The sequence below is a fragment of the Oryzias latipes genome, chromosome 23, assembly GCF_002234675.1.
Source record: "Oryzias latipes chromosome 23, ASM223467v1".
NCBI lineage: Eukaryota > Metazoa > Chordata > Actinopteri > Beloniformes > Adrianichthyidae > Oryzias > Oryzias latipes.
In genome coordinates, this window is record NC_019881.2 from 13,667,647 (window position 1) to 13,693,196 (window position 25,550).

At 37.5% G+C, this 25,550-nt stretch overlaps 2 protein-coding genes across 2 annotated transcripts; both read left to right on the plus strand.

Annotated features, from left to right (window-relative positions):
* The first annotated feature begins 1,721 nt into the window (after positions 1 to 1,721).
* LOC101160522 (diphosphoinositol polyphosphate phosphohydrolase 3-beta) lies at positions 1,722 to 12,089 on the plus strand. Its single transcript, XM_004083018.4, has 5 exons — positions 1,722 to 2,179; positions 7,109 to 7,219; positions 8,732 to 8,776; positions 8,912 to 8,999; positions 9,661 to 12,089. The coding sequence occupies exons 1-5, from the start codon at positions 2,081 to 2,083 to the stop codon at positions 9,891 to 9,893; spliced, it is 576 nt and encodes a 191-aa protein (XP_004083066.1). The 5' UTR covers positions 1,722 to 2,080; the 3' UTR covers positions 9,894 to 12,089.
* Positions 12,090 to 13,039: 950 nt separating this feature from the next.
* On the plus strand, positions 13,040 to 25,301 carry LOC101170562 (plakophilin-2). Its single transcript, XM_011491075.3, has 13 exons — positions 13,040 to 13,348; positions 15,573 to 15,637; positions 17,706 to 18,232; positions 18,320 to 18,455; positions 18,616 to 18,823; positions 19,689 to 19,866; positions 21,073 to 21,190; positions 21,386 to 21,538; positions 22,518 to 22,697; positions 22,930 to 23,077; positions 23,176 to 23,368; positions 23,467 to 23,554; positions 24,416 to 25,301. Exons 1-13 carry the CDS (start codon positions 13,180 to 13,182, stop codon positions 24,506 to 24,508), a joined length of 2,256 nt encoding a protein of 751 aa, XP_011489377.1. The 5' UTR covers positions 13,040 to 13,179; the 3' UTR covers positions 24,509 to 25,301.
* Positions 25,302 to 25,550: the final 249 nt, after the last annotated feature.

A 25,550-nucleotide genomic window follows, 5' to 3' on the forward strand; every position in this document is an offset into this window, starting at 1 on the left:
CACAGAAAACAAAAGTCCGCAATGTTAAAAAAAATCCAATGAAAGCCAGGAGTCACTGACTTTATTTCCCAACATGGCTGACAGAGCTCATAGTGCATGAACTCGTGGACATTTTGACCAATTCAACCAAAGTATTATCTAGACAAATAAAGTCTTAAAACCTAATGTGGAATGTAAATTACCCTGAGTAAATGAAAGGAGACAGAGTGTCCCATAAAATGGCTGTAAAAAAGATGGAACCTAAAAAGTGGAACCTTAAAATAATAAAATGGAAAAAAAAACTTCCCATAAAGCTGCAATAAAACAATCATGGGGATTAATCATAAATAAACAGAAGGAAATGATTTGCTGGAAGGGAGAGTCACTTCTTTGGGCTCACTGGGTTGTTTGCCGACAATTCTTGTTAGATTAAAAAATGTAGTTAGTTAAGATTAGTTGAGCAGGAGAATCACTCTGTTCCATTCAGATTAGATTGAGGTGTTGTGCATGAAAAAGCCAAAACAAGGGATAATGTCTAAATTTGATTAATAATCATTCATAACAAAATAAAAAGTGTTTCTAATTACATCAAATGTTCCTGTAAAGTCATAATCCTTTATGCTTTTGTCTCCTCTATGCTCTGAATGAACAAAGTAAGCTCATAATTACGATCATTTTGCAAATAACGCATTTCATTTTCTTTTTATCCTAAACTTTTATACAAAAGGTTCCCATCAACCTTTTGTTTACACTCTCCCACTAGCTGTCCGCCCCTAACAACCCCAACATTACATTACCGGTGGAACAAAAATGGGGACTGATATTAAGGCTTTCCAGGCGTAAAGTTTTGAGCCAGACGAGAAAAGAGAGACAAGGAAAACAAAAATGTACGGTTCTATTCTTCTACAAGTGGATGCATCAGAATAGAGCAGACCAGGGAGCTTAAGGCCCACTGACTGTAGCACTCACATCACTGCGATAGGCTTTTTCCATTTCTTATTTTTTGTCTGCTCCTGATTCACATCAATTTGAATAAAGAAATACTAAGAAATGCAATATTAATCTTAATTTTCTTCCTATACGTCATCATGTGACAAATTCAACAAGATTATGTTAAAACACCAAAAACTAAATTTTCTGTGGGGAGAGTCTTAAACAATTTTGTCAAAAAATGATTTACGAAAGCAACAGTCTGCAGTTAAAGTGTTTTTTCATTGATACTTGTTTTTATTCATGAGATCTCCATTAGTTCCACGAAGTCTACAATGGAAAATACTATGTTATTCTAATAACAGATCATGCTTGTGTGGTACAGTTGTCACTATAAGCAGATGTACTTTATTTTTAAATGCCATCAAGGCAAAAAAGACCTGTTTTGTGCGTTTTGGGGTAAATGTGGAGCCAGAATTTGCAAAGAAGGGGGTAGTTTAAAAAAAAAAGGCTGTCACACACACAAGTGAAAGTCTTGTGGGATGGAGTGTGAAACAGCACCTAGCAACAAGAACACTGATTCAGAGGATTACATCACATTTGTACAATATAGCTGAAAATTCATGTCTAGACCTAGTTCTTGACAGGCACTGCCCGTCTCAGAACGAGCACAGGTCAGTTTGGTTCTGGTGAACACTACTGAAATGTTTTCTTAACCACTGTTTTGAGCAGAAGTTTAGCCCCGCCCATAGAGGTCGTTTCAGCCAATCAGCTGCTCCCTGCCGCAGCTCTAATCTGTACATGTAAAAAACTCAGTCCATTGAGTCAGCGGCCATGCGCAAATAGATTCAGAGGTGGTCTGAGAGGAGTGGGGTCTTGCTCTGAGTAGAGGTCTGCCTTTGGAACCCGCATATATTTCCCGAAGATTACAATTAGCATCTGGACTCTCATTTTTTACGCGGACATCTCATTTTAAGGAAAAGTCTGACGGGGTTTTTTCTCCCCCCTGCACCCTCCACCCCCCTGGTGCCTCCGCGGATGACAGATCGTCTCGATGCAGAAACCACCAGCAACGATGCGGCGGCTGTCACGTTAACTTATTAACTGGTATTACTCAAATCACTTCGCGACCGTTTGTATCGTAAAAGAGGGGGGCAGAACATTTGAATCCATGATGAAGCTCAAACCGAACCAGACAAGGACGTACGATGGAGACGGGTTTAAGAAGAGAGCCGCATGTCTGTGCTTCAAGAATGAACGCGAAGAGGAGGTAAGAGATCCGTCGAGTCTTTCATGATTTCTGCTCAGATTTGTATTCACGTCTTTTGTGGCCTAGTGATGCCTAACTGTCGGCACCCAGTCATTGGGGAACTAGTTGGTGAATGACAAAAGTGAAACACAAAAAGGCGCCCGGGTGATCTAAAGCGGTCTTTTAATGAAGAATTTCATTCTTTTTCCAGTGTGTTTCTGCTCGGGTGTCGGTGTTTCGGATGCAGTGTGCGTGTTGTAGCTACTGTTGCCGCTGATGCGCCCTGGGCCATCCAGTTTAGGCTAGTTTGAGAGGCACGTAGTGAAAAGGGGAGTATTGTCAGGGTAGCGTCAAACAGCCGAATCGAGAAATTTTCAGAGTAAAACGCAGGGCCATAAATCCCAGTCTCGATAATGTAGAGTTGATGACGTAGTACGTTTATTTTGAAAGCGCTTTCAGTGCATATCCTGTTAGCGCCTCGTGAGCTTACCGGAAAAGCGGTGAGCATAGGGGGCGAGGCGCTCTCTCCTGCACATTTGCTTTATTCCGGGTATAACATTAGAATTTGTTGACTAATGGGGTAAAAGTAAAAACCACTCGGCTATTTTTAAACTTTTCTTTGAAATGTAAAGTCACCTCAACCGAATAATATTTCGAAACATCCATGACCGTACAGCACCTTAACCCGCCTCCTTAAAACTTTCAAGCTGCGTAGCCGTTAATTTAGCGAATATTATTAAAAATTATATACGTGTAATTAATGGCTGGATGTGATAAACACACAATGTAAACATATCATTGAGTAGTTTTAGTTTTTTAGTTGTTTTTGTCCGCTTCCTTGACACCATTACAACAAAACAGAAAAGATGAGAGTTGTTTTTTTATTTTATTTTTGAACCTCACTGCTACCCTTCCTAGGCCCACTCTTACCAACAGTGCTAGTATTGTTGCACTACAAGAGCATACTTGTTTTTTCCTTAACATTTTTGTTTTGCTAGAAACACCCATAATCTGGTTAACCTATATTTAAATTAAATATAAAGCAGAGCGGAGGGAAAAAAAGAGAGAAAGACAAGAAAATGTATTTTAAAGTTTCCTCACAGTTGTATAAGTTGGTTCTTTTTGCAGTTTTATCCTTGATCATAAAATCCAGGAATCTTTTGTGTATACTGCTCTTTTTTTCTAAATTTAGCCCTGTCTGACCAGGACCAAAACAAAGGGTTACACAATATGCTGTTAAAACACAACTGCCATAGTGTCACTACACAAAGTCCTGAATTGTTTGGCTGTACAACAGATTTCTCTGCATCTGCTCCCTAAATGTCACAGAGTTTAAGTGAAGAATCCAATAAATGGACTTAGGTCATTTATATAGGCTTTTATTTACTTTGTAAAACTCTTGCATTTCTTTTCTTTTATTAGATTTTATTTTAATTGCCATCTTGCTTGCTAGATTTTGTTTTTAAACGGTAGTATTTACATCTACTGTCACAGGATGATGCTGTTGAGCATAAAAACAATTTGTGAATCTGTTTATGCTATTTTCAGGCTTTAAACCTGCTGTGTTTACAGGTTTATCCTAACTTTGAAGCTTTCACAAGATATGCATAAGCACAAGAAATACAAAGAAGTATAAAAGGGAAAAACTGACCATTAAAAACAACAGTTTCTTCTGTCATTTCACATGAGTAGCATTCACATAGCTGCAGGAAATAGTTTAAGTGTTTTCAACCTAAATGTAATGAACCAACTCTTTCTGCAGGTTTGTTACTGCTGCCCCCATGAAGCTTAATGTCTTGATTCCTCTAAAGATCACTTTCCTCACAGTTTTCCTAGAATTAAGCCTATGATGGGATAGTTAAAAGAAATGTGGCACATGTTGCATCTATCAGATCACCCCTTCCAACTTGGATGCATGAACTACTGAAGCAGTCGTGCTGGAAATGACATAAGACATGGGTATTTGTAATGAGTGGATGCTTCATGATAATGGTTTTGGCTTTCCTTTATCTGTTCCAACCCCTCTTCTATTAGTAGCGTGATCCAGTGACGTTTGCCAACAGGTGCATATGTTTCTCCTCTCGTCGCCTGGTCTGGCATCTTTCTTCATTTCTCTTTGGGGATGAGGATGTTTATGTCCTCCAGAATGTTCCTGCCAGTAAGTTCAGTTTAGGGCCGTTTCACGCCACTGTGACGACTCAAATTTCTGTTTGTTTGCTTTGTGACTCGATTTTGCACCAAGTTTTTGCGTATCTTTCTGTAAAACATGCCAACGTCATGCTCTGAGCTTTTTATTTGGTCTTGAGCCTCTTTCCAAACAAAAGCGGAGTTTCTCTGACCAGCCTCTGGCTGTAAGCGGATTGTTACTCTGGCTCTCATGGTGATGTGAGTTATTTTGTCTTGGTTCTTGTACCTGCTTTAGATTTTTGTCTTTGCTGTGTGAGGCCACTTTGCAGGGATATAAAAGTGTGTCAGAAAAAAAAACCAGAAGCAGAAAGGGGTCAATCAGTTTAAAAACTGTGTTCACCAAGTCATGAAGAAAAAATCAAAATCTTTTGAATTAGTTTAAGCTAAAACATGCATGTAGTGATCATGCATAAATGGTTGGGAAGTGATACCCTGCCTAGCAACAGTTATCCAAACATAGTAGCAGAGTTTGGTGGCAGTAAGGTAAATGGGGAGAGGGCTCTGTAGGGTCCTGTGCCACAACAACAGAGCCAGAAAAAGCTGCACTCAACATGTTAACCCCAAAGATAAGTCATTTTCAGGAATTTAAAAATACTGTTGTTGTTTGTTAAATATTTCATCCTACATATATGCCCTTTTGCAAGTTATTACTTATTTATGTTGTTCAAAGAAACAGCATTTTTAACGAATAAATATTATTCACATATATATCGTGTTGCCGAAATGCTTTGAACAGAGAACCTGTGGATGGTTTTTTCTGGCCCAGAGTGAATAAATTCTCCGTTTGGTGACAGCTGAAAATGGAAAAACTGGAGCAGAGACGTCCTTTTTGTCCTCCCCGGCCCGGAAGCTGAGGAGCTTTTGTTTTGTACACATTCCACTCAGTTGACTGTAGATGCATTCACATCGGGAGTCTCCTTTAAAGCTCCTCCTGATCAGCTCACTGTGACAGACTCGGAGAGAAGGAGATGCTTGGAGGCTGTGCTGGAAATCTTTTAGTTTTAAACGTCAGCTAAAGACTTACCTTTTTAAAATCTCTTTTAGTTGGTTTTATTGCATTCTTATCCGTCTTAAGTGCTTAGATTTTTTTGTTGTTTGTAACATTTTTATTCTTAATTTGCTCAATTAAATATTTTTTTCCATCTTTGTTTTTATTGGCAACCTGATGGCGTTGTAAAGTGCTATAGAAATATATTTTCTATTTTAATCTATTCAATTTTACAAAGGCCTGGACATGACATTAAATAAACAAAAACGAATCGTTCCTTAAAATTAACAAGTTGTAGCCAGGAATTAGTATTTTGTGCGTATAAAGTAATATTTTGTAGCCACAATTATAGTATTTTGTTGACAATAATTACTGTTTTTGTTGGTGCAAATTAGTATTTTCTGGGCACAAATTGGTATTTTGGGGCTACAAATTAATAGTAAGAGCTGATGATACTATAATACTAACTAATTTGTGCACACAAAATGCTAATTTGTGCCCACAGAAGACTTAAGTTGTGTCCACCAAATGTAAATATGTGACATAAAAATGCTAACTTGTGGGCGCAACTTATTAATTTGTGGGAACAGTTTTTTGAGGAAACCATTTGTTTGTTATTTATGTCATAACCAGGGCTCCGTATTATTTAATCCTTTAAAAAAAGATTTTTACCACAAAAAATCACATACCGCAGAAGTAAAGTTATTTCAGCTTTTTTTGTGTTTCTCATACATATTTTTCCCTTTTTCAGCCTTTATTTGTCATATCGCCCACAAGCTTCTCACTGAAAGGTCATGGAGTTCAATCTCGCACATTTCCACCAGTTTGCATTCTGCTGATCAGACCTCATGCTGTCTTTCTTTAACACATGGAATCTCCCTTATACAGCTTAAGGCTAACACAAGCTGTGATATTTCCCTGTGCTTGTTTAATGACCGTGCCTCAACTTGATCCACATTTCCCTGACATTTAAACCCCATTTCCATCAGCCTGCAACAGCAGGTGACAAGGTTAGGGGAGCACGGCACGTGAGGAAAGCCGCAGCAAACTTAGTTGCCAATCGACTTTGGCCTTCAGCCAACCAGCGTTTGACCTCCACAGAGGCAGAGGATTCTCATCAGAAGGCCTGCAGCCACAATCCCATTAGAGGGTGAAAGGGAAGCTATGTGAAGGCTGAGTTTGGATTAAGTGACAGCCTGACTCCAGTGGTGGATTACCGGTGATCAGCTGCGCGGTGGAGGTAGATGTCACCATCTGTTGCTGAAGCGTCCTGGCATATGTGTGTGTGCATTTGCTCCTCCGAGTTCATGACAGAATCAAGCCTTCATTAGTTCATAACAGCTTGTCTTGACCCTCTCATGTAATTCAGTATTTATGCCCCTGATTCACATCTTGTATCTCTGCTCGTGACAGACCTGCGTCTGATTGATTTTCTCCGTATGAAAGTGATAATGGCCGACGCGCTTGTGTCTGTTTTGATTTCTAGCACACGGGCTGTCAAGAAACCGCATCCGATCTGTACTCTGCAGCCGCGGTGTAATTCGAGTCCTCGCAAGCAGAAGGGAAGCTCTGGGTGAAATTTAGTGGCTCGTGCTCGTGCTTCATTTGCCAGCGTCATGTGACAGTAATAGTGCTGTGATTAAGACAATTAACTAATCTGCAAACATCCAGTTTAAAAAAGTATAATGTCATTCAACAAACCTATGTAAGCTATAGCTGTTTTATTCATAAAGATTTACAACTAAGCTGTTATTTTCTGCCCCTTTCTTCCAAAGGTTCTGCTGGTCAGCAGTAGTCGGCACCCGGATCAGTGGATCGTTCCTGGAGGAGGGATGGAGCCAGAGGAAGAACCTTGTGGGGCAGCCGTACGAGAGGTGTTTGAGGAGGTAAATACGTCATTGGACTACTTTTTCGTTTTTCGTGTAGCTCATTTTGGGTGTGATGCCATGACTTAATGTGAAGCAGTACATACAATTTTGTATCTATCAGCTTTTAGATGAAAAAAACCCCTGAAAGGTATATTTATCTTTGATTTGGATTGCAATTATTCACTCTTATAAAGCAGCATAATAAGCTGAAATGATAGATTGAAGTTATTTTTCATCAAGAACAATAATTCCACCTTAAGTTGAAGGGCTTTAAAGTAAAGTGTTAAAGTGAAGCAAGCATTATTTTTAATATTGGTCAAAAAAAATCAGGTATATCAATATAAATCAGTGCAAGCTTATTATATTAGTTAATATTATTATATCTGTGATGTTCAGCAAATATTCTTTTAGATTTAGTCCAAAAAATGATTTAAGCTTTTTTGACGTATGTATTTAATGATTTTCTTTCAAAATAAAACTTTTCATCTTTAAAAAAATGTGCTTTTTGTTAATTTTTACAGTAGAAATTTGTACTTTGTAATTAAAACGTTTCCCTGTTGTCAGATCAGACCACTAACTATATGTAATTGAATCAAACAAATGTGGTTTTAGTTGTAAAATTGAAAAACAAATCCATTTAGAAGCAAATCCAGTTCATTTGTTAGTCAAGTCAGTGTGAACTTGTAAATCATAATTGAATTTATTCACTATTTTGGCGGTGATGTCCACCCCTCACCCTAATTATATATTATTATTATTTGCTTTTCTGTTGCTAAGCATCACAACTCCTTCAACGAAACGCAACACTGAGTGGCATTTCTTCATATTAGCACTAGGGGGCACAAATGGACTTTCAGGCCTAATCAATTTATTGTTTCCCAATAGATTGATTTCCTCTGCCTAACATTAAGAAGCCATTCTTTGTGGCTCCAGAGGGACCCCATCACCGGCGCATGCTGGCATTTCAAAGGTCACACTGGTTGAGAGTCAAATGCTTTTTGGAGCGTCAGGAGTCTAAACCTGGCCCTTCCCTGTAATGTTGCACATTCACAGAACCGTCAGAATGTCTAGTTGGACACATCGCTGGCAGATCCACACTTGTGAAGTATGCTGAGAAAGAAAGAGGACGGATATCTTATGTCTTGACAGTTATTTGAGTCTGTCGAGAACATCTGAATTAGTAAAAGCATTTCCAGTACTAATAAACTTCTAGGTTAACAGCAGGCTCTCTGCTGGTAATAGCCTGGAAGTGATCAAGGGGCTCCTTCAATTTAGTGTACGATATGATAAATCAATTTAAAAGGTTTAAATGGGCCTATAGAGTGTGAGAAAAAGAGATGATCAACACTTAAACACAACAAAAGTTCAGTTTTAACATTTTGAATATTAAAATAAGGCTCAGTTCACTTTATTCTGACACTCTCTGTTGTTGTCATGCAACATTCATGCGTGCAAATTCATTTTGAGATGTTATTTAGCCCACAAAAAAGTATAAAAATGAACAATAAATACATTTTATTCACTCCCCAGGCTGGTGTGAAGGGCAAACTCGGGCGTTTGCTTGGCGTATTTGAGGTAATTAAACATAGGTTTTAAAATGCACAAATAAAATGTCCTTAACGTTTCTAAATTTTTGCCAAACATCAATAATATTTTACCTTTTTTTCCTGGATTTTAACCATTTCATCCCAAAAAAACAATATTTTTCAGCAAAACCAAGATCGGAAGCACCGAACATATGTGTACGTGTTGACCGTCACAGAGACGCTGGAAGATTGGGAAGATTCAGTCAATATAGGTAAATCAAAATTCCGTCAAATGTTTGCTGTGTGTGCATTTTTATATCCCTCAGCTTGCTGTACTGACCAAGGTATGACTCGTGTTATTTATTAAGAGGCTGGAGTACTGCCTGGTAACTATATGGGTATGAAGTGATGACAGGGAACTGTAAATCTGTGACACTGATCTCGGCTGTACTTTTACTCAGCTGAGGTAAACTGCAGCTGCTAGAGCTGCCAGTACACAGCATATTATGAGGTGCTCAGGGAGAAACATCCTCTACTTGGATGACGATCGCTCCCTTTTATTTTCTAGTGTGCCAACCTTTACAATGGGCCTTTTTTTATAGTCATTTTCACACATTTTTATTGACAAAGCTGACTTTTTAAAGTTATTTTTCATCTTTTATTCAAATTTTGTAATTTTATCTTGGTTTAAATGTCAAATTGCATGGGTGCAGAAAATATTTAAGCAAAAAAATTCCTTTTTCTGTTGATTTGTGATGTCAGATTTTATTATAGGACACCGTTTTTATAGGATTATTATTAGTAAGTGTCTGCAGAATTCAACACATATATACATTTCAGCTGAAGGCCACTAAAACTTAATTAATTTCAATAATTGTTGGAAATATTGAAGCTCTTTGAATGCTCAAGTGTGTCCTCTGTCTCCCTCTGCAGGCCGTAAGCGGGAATGGTTCACCGTTGAGGAGGCCATCAAAGTGCTGCAGAGCCACAAACCTGTACACGCCGAGTACCTGCGGAGGCTGCAGCTCAGCTGCTCCCCCACCAACGGGAACTGCATCCTCCCAACTCCACCAACAAACGACATCTACCCTCATTACGGCACAAACGCCAACACGCCTTCCACAGGGACACGCTGGACTCTCCCTACAGACAGGACTGCACCTTAGCCTCAGTTTTGCTCAACAGCCTGTACAGTCTCCTGCATGAATCTACTGACTTCTCACAGTCGTGGATCACCTGTATTTAAAACTTCTAATCATAGCTGCAAGACTGACCAAAGCCGCTGGCAGAACTTTGACAAAGACTAAGAGCGGGAGACGCTTGTGAAGCCGACACCTGGATATGACTAACTCCTGGACATTTCTACTGACTCTGTTTGTGAAAAAGAAAAAAGAATGCCTTATAGAAAACTGTATGAATGTTGTATTTGGGTTCTTTTATTTCACTTAAGGCTGTTTTTACTTTGTAGCAGTGCTGCATAGCTTCTTAAGGTTAAGTGGGCCCTAAAGCACATTGGTTTGCAGAATGTCTCCAGGTATAATCCTTTTATCCACCCATACTTGTATTACCTAATGTATTATGATGCGCCTTTGCATTTGCGCATTGGAGGATTTTTTTAAATGTGAATTTGGATTTTTTTGTACGCCCTAAAATAATTTACTTGCATTTTTCTAAACAAATATACATGAATGTTCTGTAATATTCAGCATCAGTGAAATATTTTGGGTGATATTGTAATAAACTTAAATAAATAGGGCAGATTTAACTTTTTTTGCCCCAAACCAGTAAATGATTAACCCCCCCCAAAAACTGTAAACTTTAATGAAGGTCAGGGATCAGGACTTTGTTTGACACAGCATCCCACAGCATTACATTGTTCCACAGATTTCAATTGGATCATTCAAAGTCTGTCTTGGGTGTTATTTTGTTGACCCAAAAAAGGCCAATTTCCTTAACCTGCAGCCATTTTTTTTTGTCTTCTCACATGGTGCTTTAAAGTATTCGGTTAAATTGACATCATTGTCATCTATAAAGTGATGTATGTGCATGTTACTGCAACAATACATTTGAGAATGGATGGGATTTCCTTATAATCTGTTGCTGTGGTCTCAAGGTGCTGGGGAACGCTTCCAAAAAAGAAAAGAAAATCTCATTTTTGTGGACATACTGGATCAGTGTTGCCAGTTTTGAGACAATAAAAGTTTCTAAAGGTAATATTCAGTTTTAGTGGGTAAATATGTACGTTCATCAGCACGCCACCAACTACATTTTTCAAGTAAAAGTAAAATTCCAAAGAAAGCGGTTCCCACTTATAACCCTTGTTTTGCTCCCTGCTTCGACAACTGAATGACAGATTTGTAAATAGCTTCGATGAGGTTTTTTAACCTGAAATAAGTGAATTTTCGCATAGTATTTTCTATCATTTTTAACAATCCACAAAAGACAGTGAAGAACCCCACCTTCTCCCTCATGTATGTATGTATAAAGTGTATAGATTATGTTTGTTTAAAGGTGCCATGATTGCTTCTTTGTCGGCAGAAGAGTCTGGAGTAACATGAGCTGCATTTCAAACTCCCTTTTAAATGTGTATTTTAAGATTTTAAGAATGGCTGACAGCGCAGAATGACAATAATGGTAACACAAAAACCTCTAACAGGAGGTTTGACCCAAATGTTTAAAAATAGGAGACACATTTTTCTAACACCTTTCTACAATTAGGCATAGTCTACGTATAAATGCATTTTGTGAAAGAAAATTGATCATCAAAAGTGTTGATTTAATTCTATATCCTGCAAACTGGTTTTGGATCGTATAACAGATTTAGGGGATTTGAAGTCTCCCTTTACTTCCCCTGTTGCTGCTGCTTTGTCAGAAAATCTCCACTTTCATAAACCTTTTGATTCTCTCGTGAGAACCCTTCAGTGTGCAGACAGCTTGATGAACTTGAAATGTGATGTGCCAAATCATTTAAAGTGATCTGTATGTGTATAACTTTCTGACACGAAAAGAGTGTTAAAGGGAAAGATTCATACTGCATTTTTTAAAAAAACTAAATTTAAGCCCGTATTTCCTTTTGCAACACTGTTTGAAATGATCATTTGTCATGAAATTGTTCATGTGTCACAAACTGCAGTCCAGAATGAACTTGAATGTGTTTTTCTCCTGTCGTTTGGCAGCGCAGTGCTGCCTGAAATCTGAATGTGGGCTGGTCGTATCCAGCTCAGAAACCTGTTATCAAAGCAAACGAAGGAGCCGTGATCAGTCATCATGGTGAGATTATGCAAAGCCAGGTTAAATGTGAATGTGATTGGAACTGGAAAGATGTTTGACTAAAACAAATGCATTAAAGGGGAATAATCTTATGTCACTAATCTTTTTTTCTTCGAGGAAAATCTTGTTCTATCCCAACCCACCAGGAATTGACCAAACTTCCCCAAATTTTAACGAAGAAATATCTGAAAAAATGGTTTCTAACTTAAAAAAAGTTTTTTCTTATGTAGAAATGAAGCTGTGTTGGTCATAAAGTTAAATTACAACTTATTGTATGTAATTTTATATTCCACTAGTGCTAATAGCTTCCTCTAAGGAGCATGCACAATAGTGGTCTCTATTGGCACATAACTGTGACGCCTTAATTTGAACAAGAATCTTTGATTTAATCAGACTTTTAACACAAACTTTAGGTTAATTTGATTGACATAACAAATCTGCAAACACTTAAATGAATAATCTAAATACAATCTTTTTTCAAAAGCAAGATAAAAAGCTAGGTTTCTAACTGAAAAATAAACATGAATTATTTAAAAAAAACCTCATGCTTCATAAAATAAAGTTGAATCATTTACTGAAATAGGATAGAATTAGTTGTAGGCTATTTATTTATTTTGCGTTTGCCTCCTTTCCTTGTATTTCTTTCTATTTTCCAATTACAACAATTATTTATGACCTTGGCAAAAATCATAATAAACGGATGAATTATAATTCTAACTTTACAGTTGTTTCAGCAGTTTTTCATAATATTCTCAATTTCCTAAATAAACATTTATTTTTCTTTTAAACTTTTAAAATTGATAATATAATTTCTTGATAAAGATATTAATACGGAAAAACTGCAAAAATAAATAAAAGCTGGAAGTGAAACATTAGTTAATTTATTAACAACAAAAAAGTTTTAGGCCTACTTCTCATGCATAAACTTTTCTTTTTTTTCATGCATAAACTGAAACCCAATAATGTGAAAACAGAACTGCGGATCACACCGAAAGACACGTGAGACCTCAGGTAAATTTGCGGCTCCGCCCCCTTTCTGCCTCGGGACCTCCGTCGTCCGCCTGATTACGTTGATAAAAACGGGCTCGATCATCCAGAATCCGCACTTCACGGGTCATCTGAGGGAAACAGCTCAGTCTGCAGAGGTGCTTCAGTCTGCAGAGGTGCTTCAGTCCACGGACAATGAATGTGAGCAAGTGGAACTCGGTTGCGAGCGCGCGGGACCTCCTGACCCAGAATGACACCAGCCTGGCTCTGTCTGCTGCCGGGCAGACCGCGACCTCCTCGGCGAAATCCATCCGAATCAAAGACCAGATCAAGGTCTCTTTGTCAAGGAAGGCAACCCAAAAAAGTAAAGTTGACCTTTTTATTTTCTCCAGATTAGTGTTTTTGATGAGTTTTGTCTGCTGGGGGCGCCTGCATTGTTCTCATGCCATGGTGGGTCTCTATATCAATGGAGCTTTGTTGCACTGGCCCCCCCACAGTACAGGTGATATTCTGAAGCCCAGTGCACTGGAGTTGCTGGGAATATACATTAATTTCCAGGAAACCATGCTAAACCAAACATGATGTTCCCCTGTTAAACAGGTTTTTGCGGCGTTATCTGTTTCCAAAAACTGTCAGGCATGAGTTAATTCTGGATCCCTTCCCAACAAGTTATGCCCTAACCACCCTGCTGGCATCCTAAGTACAGAGGACAGAATTTTTAAGTAATCATAGAGTAGTTGTGAATTTTCACATTTTTTTTTATTGTATAAATCATTTATAGCCATTTGAGGGGGTTCAGAGGGTAACCTTGGAAAACAAGAAAATTAAATTCATTGCAGAAAGTAGTCTTTTTAAATGTACTACAAGTATATTTAAAAGTGAGGTAGTATACTTGAAGTTTTCTTTTTCTATACTATAAATTTAATCTGAAGAAGTATTTAGTTAGTATTAGGGGAGTAACAATTAACTGACTTAATTGATGAATCAATTTATATTCCTACATCCAATCTGTCTGAGGAAAGTTGTTATCAAAAGATCTATCTTAATTGGAAAGTACCACTTGGTTTGAGGCGCGGTAGTCTTATTTTACTTTAACGTAAAGTCCATCGCAGCGGACAGCACACATGTAATGCAGCAAAAAAATTATCATTGTGTGGAAAAACTTTGAATTTTGCAAAAACCATGTATGGTGGAATATTCTAATAATGTTCCGTTTGGATTATTTTGATGTGGAAAAAATAACAGTGGGCTGAACTTAATGAAGCTTACTGAAAACCGATAACTGAATGTAGTCTATATATGTGAATGGATTTGACATTCATTCCTGTTTACTGTTTGTTCGTTTGTACACATATTTAATTTACATTTGACTATCTTGCAAGAAATACTAGAAATCTTGGAAACTTGGTATTTCTCTCTGAGTCGGTTGAATGTTTGGCCAAAGATGCCCTGGATCGATTTTAGGTCTGCGAATCGAATCATTTAAAATGTACTAATATCAGCTTAGTCAACCAGAAATTATGATATGAATCAAATTGTGTTTACAATGAATCGTTACACCCCTAGTTAGTATACTTCCTACACTATACGAACATGATCTTAAGTGGGTTTGTTGTACTTTTATTCAATTATACTTAATAAAATAAACTTCAAGTGTTTTGCTAAGGGAACACATGAGAAGTGCTAAATTAAATTATTTATGGGTCTTTTGTGATGGATTTCCTTCTTTTTTTGTCCTAGACTCTCTTTTGATGCAAGAATCCATTCATGAAAAAGTCTGTGAAAATAATAATGAAAATCAATTTTATTTGTTAGGCGCCTTTCTAGTAACCCAAGGTCACCGTACATAATAGTGAAAGTTAAAAGCAATAAAATGTGCAGTAAAATGTGCTCTATGGATGCCAAGTTATGGGGGGAAATATGCAAGTTGGAAAAGGTGGGTTTTTAGTTTCTTGGTGAATTGTGAGAGACAGCCAATGTTTCAGAGGTCAGGAGGTAATGAATTCCAGAGCCGGGGGGCAGAGTAGCTGAATGCTCTGCTCCCCAGGCGAGGCGAGCAGTGGGGACAACCAGATGAAGGGAGGAGGAGGATCTGAGGGTACGGGTGGGTGTGGCGACACTAACAAGATCTGACAGGTATATGAGGGAAAACGGTTGTGGATGGATTTAAATGTCAGGAGAAGTATTTTGTATGTAATTTGGTGTGTGATCGGTAGCCAAAGGAGCTGCTGCCAACACATTACAGGTGTAATTTATTGGATGGATGGATGGATGGATGGATGGATGGATGGTGTTTGACTTATAATTCTGGAAGCAGAGTTTTGAACATATTGTAGTTTACGTAAATGAAAAATATGTTTTTCTTCCCAGGGAAGGGAAATATTAAATCATAAGAGTAAAAAAAAAAAGATCATCTGGGTTTAATGGGGAAAAAAGGTGTGGTTTCATATATTTGTGTTAGTTGGTCCCATGAAGATACACTTTTGGCTCTCGGGTTACAAAGGTGCTGGGAATGTGTGCACAGTGACAACAGACACAAGGAAATGTTTTCATTCAGCTGTTTGACACACAATATCTCTATGTTTCAGATGGAGGCTTTTCACAAAATAAGTCAATGAGGGTTGTGGGCGTCACCAATGCAAATTCATCAAAGGTACAAAAAGAAGCCCTAACTGAACAGTTTTTTCATATTATTTTTCATTGTCCGTTGTTGTTGACCCTAAAATTAGTGCGAGTGTGAATCATACTGCAGCATTAAAGCCTGTTTGCATTTTCCATATCTCCCTTTATCATTTGAATTTAGTCAAATTGTGTGTTGGTGGTCTTCTGATGTTGCTGTGTGCTACGTCTGCAGCCAATCAGATCTGTGTTCACAACTTTGCAACAAACTGTAAACAGTTAATGGCTGAGAATTGAGTTCCAGAAGTATGGAGAGCTGCAAGTCATGGCTTGATTAATTGTGCTAAATTATGAGGAACCAGGAACAGATCACATAAACTGACTTCTATCTGCTTCCATTCATTTAGAAGTTCCACTTCTTCAAAGCAGTGGATGATTTTGACTCACTTGTGCAATTTACTTTTATATGTTAGGAAATTACTGTACTGATAGACATGTAATAGGATTGTTTTCAGCTCAGATATATTTTTAATATAATTTATTTATCCAGAAAAATAAATTTACATTAACAACCAGTTTGACCTCCATACATGCTTTAAAAAAAAAGCATAAAATAAACAAACAGATGAAAAAAAAGAACAAATATGTGTTCAGAAAAATCCACAAGGTTGGTTTTATGGTGCACTCATCAAATGTTTCGTGCTGTGGTTGCTTCTGTTCCGACTTGTCACAACCAGCTGTAAGCTGAGTTTAAAAAATTGATTGATTGGTATCAAGTTGTATATATATTTATTTAGTTTTTTATAGAGAAAATGGATATTGATGAATTACTACCAAAAATGTTTTTAACCCTTTAAATAACCAACTCAGACATAGTCAATAAAAAAAAAAACTTCTGTTGCTTCTTGCCTTGTGAGAGCAATACATACAATCAATTTTTTATCATACAGTTTCTAAATAGGCTCAACTATTTGGTTGAGCAGGGAGTCTATTTTTATTTTTAAGTTAACATTTTATTATTTAAATGTTTACATTTGTTTAGTTTATATTATGTAAAAATGTTATTTTATAACAATATAGAATTCCTTTTTATTAAAAAAAAAAGTCAGTCATTAACTTGCAAGTTGAGATCAAATTGATTCGGTAGTTTGGCAGCGACCCTCAGCCCAACAACCTCTTCAAACGCTTGCCAAGAAAGTTTTAACCCGTTCACGGCGTATGTTGCTAAGGACTTAAATAAATGTACATTACCTTGAACAAAAAAAGAAAATAACAGAATAGCTTTTTAATATTTTTGGATACATTGTCAAGCAGGAAGGGGTTAAAAAGAACTGGTTCTAGGGTAAATACTTTCACATTATTGGGGTAGCTCATTGTTTTTATCAGAGAACAAGCGACATTTATGGGTGAAAAGAAGAGAAATAGAGCAAGAACTTTGCCATCTTTTCCATAAATTATGGTTTTTCTCCAACGACTCATTCCGATCACCTTTTGATCTATTGTAGAAAAGTTTCCAGTGTTTTTATAAAATTACGATTCTTATGTTTTTAGCCAAATTCAAAGAACCTGTGTGGCTTTCTAGGATATAGCGGCAGTAGTTCATGAGAAATTTACCTGTGTTTTGGGGGCGGAACTGTCAGCACGGAGCAAGCCCACCCCCACTTCCTGTCTCCCATCTGTTTACATTCTCTCCTGCTGACTTACAACTCCAATATAACATTTTTGGTGCAACAAAATCAGCAAACAACATTGGAGCCATCCAGCCGTACAGTTTGGAGCCAGATGCCAGCTCAGATGAGGACAATGAAGATATACATGATTTGTTCGTCTGCAAATGCGATTTTTTTTTTTTGTTCCAGCTGCATTTTTTTTTCATCTGCTCCATATTTGCAACAATTTGAATAGAAAATACTCAGAAATTAAATTTTGAGTTTACTTTTCTTTATATTTGTCCTCCATCATCAGAAAATTTACCTTGAAAACATGTAAAAAAAAAACAAAATTACAATTTTCATCAAACTGGGTCTTTAACTGTTTGGGAAATTAAAAACAGAGCAGCTATAGTTTCTAATATTGTGACAGTGTGCATCGTTTTTTCACAGCTAAATGGATCTAGTTCCTACGGCGGCTCTGTAACAAGCAACCTCAAGAGGGGGCCAACCAAGAGGATAGAGGTGACCCCCCCACCAAGCCCAAAGTTATCCTCTCCCAGTCGCTTTAATCTCAGCATGTACACCAGTAAGATTCAAAGTTCAGGACTTGGCCAATCACTAGTGGCTGGAAATGTGAAGAATTTCCACAGGTCGACATCTGAGCCTTACAATATCAAAAAAGCACCCAACCCCACATCTGTACCCCCTGGAAGGTCCATCAGACAGACTGGAGGACCACAAGCTAGGTTCCCCAGTCGTGCATTTCGGCAAACTGTTGGTATGAAAAGTGTAAGACAAACTGTTGTCAAACCAAACATTCACATTAACAGAGGGTTCAGTGATCCTGGTGATAACCTTCCATGGCTAACTCAGCTTAGGAAAAACTGCCAGAAGTCCACGTTTCAGATATCCTACCCACCTTCTGTAGCCAGCACGGAGGTGGAGCTCCCCTTTGAGGCGACTCAGACGAAGATAAGGTAAGATCTGTGTTTGTATCTATCACACTCAGCATATGTCTGAATGTTTGTAGCCCAAAGCCCCCTTGGTACTTCTTTTTCACACAGTGGGTTAAAGAAGAATCCAGAAATGACTGTGGACGAGGCTCTTTTTTATTTGACCCAGAACAATGAGGAAAAGCTAGTTGAAGCAACCAGTTGCTTACAAAGGACGTTTTTCCAGGGATCCGGTTGGAAAAAGAAGGTATGATTTTCATATGTGAGGTATTTAAAGTTGCAAAAAAAATAACCTAAAGCAACTGCTTAGTCTGCAGCAGCTTAAATTTAGGTTAAGTCATATTTCCTGCTGTAAAAAACACACATTGTCATTTTATTATAAGCTAAACACCTTCTCTTGGCTTTAGGAGTTCAAGCCACTGTGGATTAAGCAGCTCCTGCAGCTCCTCATCCATGACAATGAGGTGGTGCCGCGTGTTTCTGCAGGGGTCCTGAGGGTTATTGTTTACAAAAAAGATGAAAATAAAATTGAAGTGGACAACAAGGAGGGTTTAAACATAATTACTAAAGCACTGAAACGCAACAAAGACAAGGAAACCAGACAGCATCTTACCGGTCAGTATTACTTAGAAGTTTCATTAAGTATCAAATGCCATTCTACTTAATCTGATTTATTATCATAAATGTCATCCCCGACTTCCAACTGAAATGCTGTTTGTCTGAATTTTGATTTTTTGAATTACCCTTTAAGAAGATAGATGAGAGCATTTTTCTTTTTGCTGAGGTTTATTGCACTTTTTCAGGAGTCACTTCCTCTTAGCCATCAAGCCAAAGGTCACACGGTGCAAATTCAAAAGCGTCATAACTCCTAATTTAGCTGATCTTATGAAACAGGTCTCAACTCGTCTTCTATGCTTGCTTCACTCTTTGCAAGCTTGAGAAAGGTTTTGCCCGTCCTTGATGTCCACTAAACGGATCATCAGAGGCTCAGTTTACTTAGTTTATGTGAAATTAAGCTTTTTAGATAGCAGAGATGCTGCCCTAATGGCCAAACTATCAAAGGTATTTGGCAAAACTCAAATAGAAAAAGGCCAATCTAGGTGTTCTTTTTTTTTGCAGGAAGTTTCATCGAATTTTTTTAACAAAATAAGGTCTCTGGAGTTTGTTTGCAGATGTTATTTTAGAAACAAGTACTGCAGACTGAAGAGATCAGGATGGAAAAAATAGGGGGGGGTTTGATTCAAAGGGAAACACCTTTCGCATTAACTGTGAGATGTGGTTCATCAGCGCCGATTGAAGCTTTCAACTTGGCTGTTTGTGTGGAAAACATTTTACTGGTGAAAAGGAATTCAAGTTTGGAACGCGCAAAGTCTTAAGCTATGTCAGTCATGCGAAACACGTAGAAATTGCTGTAATGCTACACAAAGTTTTAAACCTTCCCACAAAAAAAATTCACACATATTTCCATATTCCCCTGCAGGACTTCTTTGGACCCTTTCTTCTCATGACAAAATCAAAGAGAGTTTCTCCAAAGAGAACATTGATGTATTGACCAATGTAATTCTGGTTCCAAGTTCTGGCATCTATAGAGGGGAGAACCCAAAAGACGACCTTGCTGCTGATCCTGAAGCTTTCTACAGTGCCACGGGCTGCCTGCGGTGGGTAAAAATACAGAGTTAATACAATGATCCGCTTTAGTCCGATCACTGCTTAGAAATGACTTTCACACAGTTTTTTTTTTATATCAAACCAAGATAAATAGTCTGTGACTCACTGCTTTTACCGGTTTCCTCACCAGTGAACATGTTTGACTTTGTCTGATGAAGTGGAAAAGTGAAAGTAATCTGTCTGTTAACTTGCCACACCTTTCTTCTGAATTCTATTAAAAGAAATTAAAAAAATAATTCTTTGGAATTGGAATCACTTACTTTGTTGCGGTTCTGTTGAAGTTTCCATAGTTGTTAAGGCCTGGGAGCATGAGTCATAGAATTTCCTTTTCTTTAGTGCAGGGGTGTCAAACTCCAATTCACAGTGGGCCATAATTTAGCTGTAAAGTAAAGTCACGGGCCAAACTCAATATTTATTGAAACATTAACTGCAACTGATATGTAATGTTTAACCTTTTCATATAGTGTCTTCTTATGTTTTATTCTTTTCCTTACAGCCACGTTAGCTCCGCACACAAGACAAACATGGCTGTCTATTATATTCGTGAACAGATAATCTGCCTCCCACATGTCTAGAAAAGCTCCTGTTGTACATCTTTCAGTTGGCCATTTTTGTGGAGGGTGATATTAATTTGTCAGATGTGACTGGAGCATGGCATGGCTGTCAATGACTGTAAACAGTAAAAAGGGGCGCTTGCCAGTTTCAACTGCGCGCCAACATACTAGCAAAGCATTGTGAAATTTGTAGTATTAGCTGTACAGTATATACCGCAGGTTAGTTCTAATGCACATTTGATATGATCTCGCGGGCCAATTGTAATTACACTGGGGGCCAAATATGGCCCACGGGCCTGAGTATGACACATTTTATTTAGCCAGACACAGTAAGGGGGCTTACAAAGCAGGAGATAACCGGCACATGGCTCCCCTGCCAACTGTTACCAGATTAAAATTAATCAAAAAACGGAATTATTGAACAGACTTTCGTACCTCTGCTCTGCTAAACTGAAACAGCCCTCCTTATCATTCCCTAAAACCTTTTTATCTCCCACCAGTTAGGGAACCAACTCCTCTTCCACTGGTTTCATCTTTACATCTTCTTTGCTTGATTCATTTCTAGATTATGCAAATATGAATTGAACTAGAACTGTTTTTTATGGCTAAAGCAATCACCACCTATATTTGTTTTGACTGCAGAAATCTGAGCTCTGCTGGTCCGAAGATCAGGGATCAGATGAGGGAGTGTAGAAACCTAGTTGATTCCATTGTTTGCCACATCCGATTAACTGCAGCCGATCGTCTGAGTGATGACGAGGTAAAATGAAAATCCAGACTCTCCTTTTCAATGCATGCTTTCTCTCTTTTCTTATTTTTAAAAACTAATCAAATTTAAGAAAAAATATATTAGTGACAATTCAAAACGTGCAAATGTTTGTTAATTGTCACTGGGAATTGCCTTCTTGCTTTACTGTATTGGTATTAATCCAATTTATGTATTCTCTGTTTTAAGTCGACAGGGAACTGCATCTGCATCCTGCAAAACCTAGCATATGGTCTTGAACCAAAACCACAACTTTCATCAGAATCTGACAATGAATCTAGAGAATCTGTGAAACCTGAGAAAACTTCCACTGGCTGTTTTTCATCTCTCAGTTCCAAAGAGGTAATCCACCTTAAAAACACAAAAGCATGTCAGTTGGCTTTAAATGCTCACTCTGATAATAAATGTCTTTTTGGTGTTATTAACATGTTCTTGAGGCATTTTTCTCACAATGGAGGACATTTGTTAAGAAAAAGTAGTATGAAATTACATTTCTGAGTATTTTGTTTTATTGGTGTGAATCAAAAGGCAGATGAAAACAATTGCTAAAATTCATTACATCCCTAAAATTGGATGTTTGACTGCTGCTGATGAATAAATAAGCCATTAAGCCTACCCCAAACACAGGAGCATTTATGTTGTTGATTCCACAGAGTATTTTATAAAGTACACAGGTACAGCTAATGATGCCACCCACCAGGATGTTGCTCCAGTTGCATTGGAATCCAGTTTAAGCCAAAACACTGAGCAAATAGTTTTCCAATGGCAACATCCATCTAAAAAAGAAATAGTAGTTGTTGATTGTGGGTCCGTGGGCAGGCCCAATGGGTTTAATGGGTTGGAGTGGTCCATTTGAGTTTTCAGACAGACAAAGTCATAATGTTCCACATTTGGATTTCTTGCATTTTTTATTCAAGTAAATCTGCTGCAGCAGGAGGATCTTATTTGACACAGGGTGTATTTCATTTTGAAAGTAACTTGTATTTGCTGCTGTCAAAAGCAAAAGATCATAGAAAAATATGACACTCTTGAAATTCAATTATTGTAAACATTTAAAAGCTACATTTAAATACAAAAATTAAATGTTTAATAGCAACAAAAACATAAAGTGTATTTTTATAAGCAATAAAGTGGGACTTTGGTCAGTAACAAACTTTACTGAATGGCTGTTAGAGTTAAAGGTTGTAAACCTCTGATTTAGAGTAAAAAAGATCCAATAAAACAGACGTCCCTTTTGGCATTTCTGTATAAATCAAACATCAGTAACCGTTCAGTATTGTTTTTACTTTAGTTTTTGTCTGTGGAAATCTTCTTTTCTCAGGAGACACCTCTATCGAAGCCTCCAAAGTTGTCCGCGAAGGCAAATCCTGTTGGCATAGAGTGGCTTTGGAGCCCCATCATGATCCGAACGTACCTGTCATTAATGGCCTGCAGCAAACAAGAGAGCACACGGGAAGGTGCTATGGGGGCCCTGCAGAACATCACATCAGGAAACTGCCTGGTAAGGACAGATGGACGCCTTCTGCACAGGCATTTCTCACTCTCAATATTTGTTTTTGTTACTCCATCTTCAGATTGTGTTCCAATTCTAATCTTTTTTTTTAATGTGTCTGTACATGTACCTGTACATGTTTCTGTTCAGGTTTCAGAACCCAAGCTGTTTTTTTTTTCTCCAAATCAATCATTTAGTTGAATTTTGTTTAATTTTTGTAAAACCTTTACTGTCCTGATAGGAATCAGAAGCTATTGCTGACTTCATAGTTCATAAAGAAGATGGACTTCAAAAAATTAAAAATGTTTTAGAGGAAAAGGTCTGCGAGGAGCAAGCTGCACAGCTCATAAGAAACCTATCTCGCCACAGTATAGTGCAGGATGACATTGGTAACTACACATTCAAGCTTTGAAAATCTTGATAATTAGGCTCTTGAGGTCAATATAGTAAATTACATTTAAGTTGTATATTTGTGCTCCTCCTGCAGTGAAACATGTGTTGTCAGATGTGGTGAAGATGCTGCCTAACGATGACCGAGGCGTGGACCAACCCAGAGAGTTGACAGCTTGTCTCTGTCAAATCCTGATAAACCTGACCAAAGGTGGCATAAAAAATGCCAAAGCCATCATCGACCTAAAAGCCCTGACAAAGATTAATAATATAGCCAGAATAAGCAATGGGTTGGTATTTTATTGATCCATTTAAATGAAAATAAATGTGTTTTTAAATGTTGCACTACCCTGTAACTTATAATTTACGCTGCTTTTTGTTTTTTAAGTTCTGATCCAAGCCAAGCAGGTCGTGCAGCCTGTATTCTGATGCAACTCATGTGGCAGCAGACTGCACTCCACTCGTACATCAGAAAGGTAGGTATCCGACCATATCTGATGGCATGAAATCTGATGCTTTCTCTGAGTTGTCTGTTAATCTGCGTTTGGGCTTGGCTGTTTGTAGATGAAAAGATGATTTCTGTTGAGAATTTTTGCCATGACTCCTTTTTTTTTTTTTTTGTTCTCATTTTTCAGATTTTTTGGTTTCCGCAAATTAAAGAGGTTCTCTATTGGTAGAAGCATTAAGACTATGCTTTTGCATATCGCAAAAGCTATTTTATTCTGTAAATAATTAATTGTCATGTGAAACTGTAAACCACTTTCATGTTTTTACACAAATCAGTGGAGGAGCTAGAACATTTTCAATGGGGAGAGAAATGAAAGGAACGAAATTACGTGTTTCAAACTGTTTTATTTAGTTCTTGCTCCTTTAAGGATTTGATGCTTTCTTAATCTTTATCAATAATTTTAGAAATATTGGCTCAAAGGTTTATGCTGCCCCCCCCAAAGCTCCGCCCGGATACAAAAAAAAAGTTTGAGGCGATTAAAAAGTCCGCAACAAAGTAAACATACCCCCATGCTGAGTCATATTGGGTTGTCTTTGTTTATCTGATAAAAAAAAATAATGTTAAGATGAGGTATATCAGGGTAAAACATTCAGTAAATTGTCTTTTAAAGGTTTAATGTGATAATTTTGTTCCTCAAAATACAAAAACGCATAAGATTTGCCTTGGATTTACTGTCCATCTTAAGATAGATCTTTTCAGATGTGGAATTTTGCTCACCAATCTGTCTTACTTGAGTCCTTAGGATACCCGAGGCTCAAACCACAAATACATTAGAAGTCTGTGCAAAGCATCTGATGTCCCATCACTAACTCCTTTCTCTACCCCTCAGGTGAGTGGCTTGAGAAAAAAACATTTTATCAACAAAAGGACAAATGCTGTCATGGAATCAGAGGAACAAAAAAGAAAACTTTCCAATCGCTGATTGTATTTTTTTTGTCATTTGTGTCGTTGTGTATTTTTGCTGTTCATAAGTCTTTTATTTACTTCATATTAACCACATGGTTCAATAAAGATAAGGACATGATATAGATGAGATATTAACATAAAAGTTTCTGTTTTCATGTTTTAACATTTTCCGTTTTGGTACTTCTTTTGAAATGTTCTAACATTTTTACCTCTCAATGACGTCTAAAGTTTCTATTATTTTGTATATCTGACAAAAACACAAGATAGTTCTAGTTCACTCTTGTGAAACATCATGGGTAATGATACGCCTTTAATCAGTGAAAGGAAACTGTAGCAGTGGTGCCCAAATCCAGGCCTCCAGGGCCGGCGTCCTGCTAGTTTTCCTGCCGTATCTTCTCTTGATTACCTGGATCAGGTGTGTTTAGCCAATAAGGAGCTTCAATTGCAGGTTGGTTGGAAAACATGTAGGACACCAGCCCTTAAGGCCTGGATTTGGGCAAACCCCGCCCTAATGGCTACAGTAAAAAATGCAAAGTATGTGTAGTTTATGTATCTTTTTATATTGTATATGTGTAGAATAACAGCTGATGAAAATGAAATACAATTTCTTTTTCGAAACTTCCTTAACTGTATTATTGAGCATCATTTGAAGAAAGCAGTAGTACTTACTGTAGTTATTGGAAGTAAATCAACTTTTTTTTGTTATTTATATAAAACCTTGCTTTTCGAAATTGATAAAGAAAATGTACCTTAACATATTTCCTGTTTCATAACAACTTCAATAAACATGAATGAGAAAAATCAAAAAATTTAGGGGATCATCTATTATTCAAATGATGTTTTTTTAAATTTAGCATTTGAAAATGTGATTTGCTGTGATCAAAGTTGGAATTCATATTTTAAAATTAATTTGCTATTATGATAAGTGGACTGGGGTCTCTTATTGTCCCAGATGTCTGTCTAAATCTGCATAAGTCTTGCAATGTCATGCAGTTCAGTTCAGGAGGTCAAATCTTGAAGTATTTGAGAGGATGACATTTCTTGAAAAGGTTGCTAGT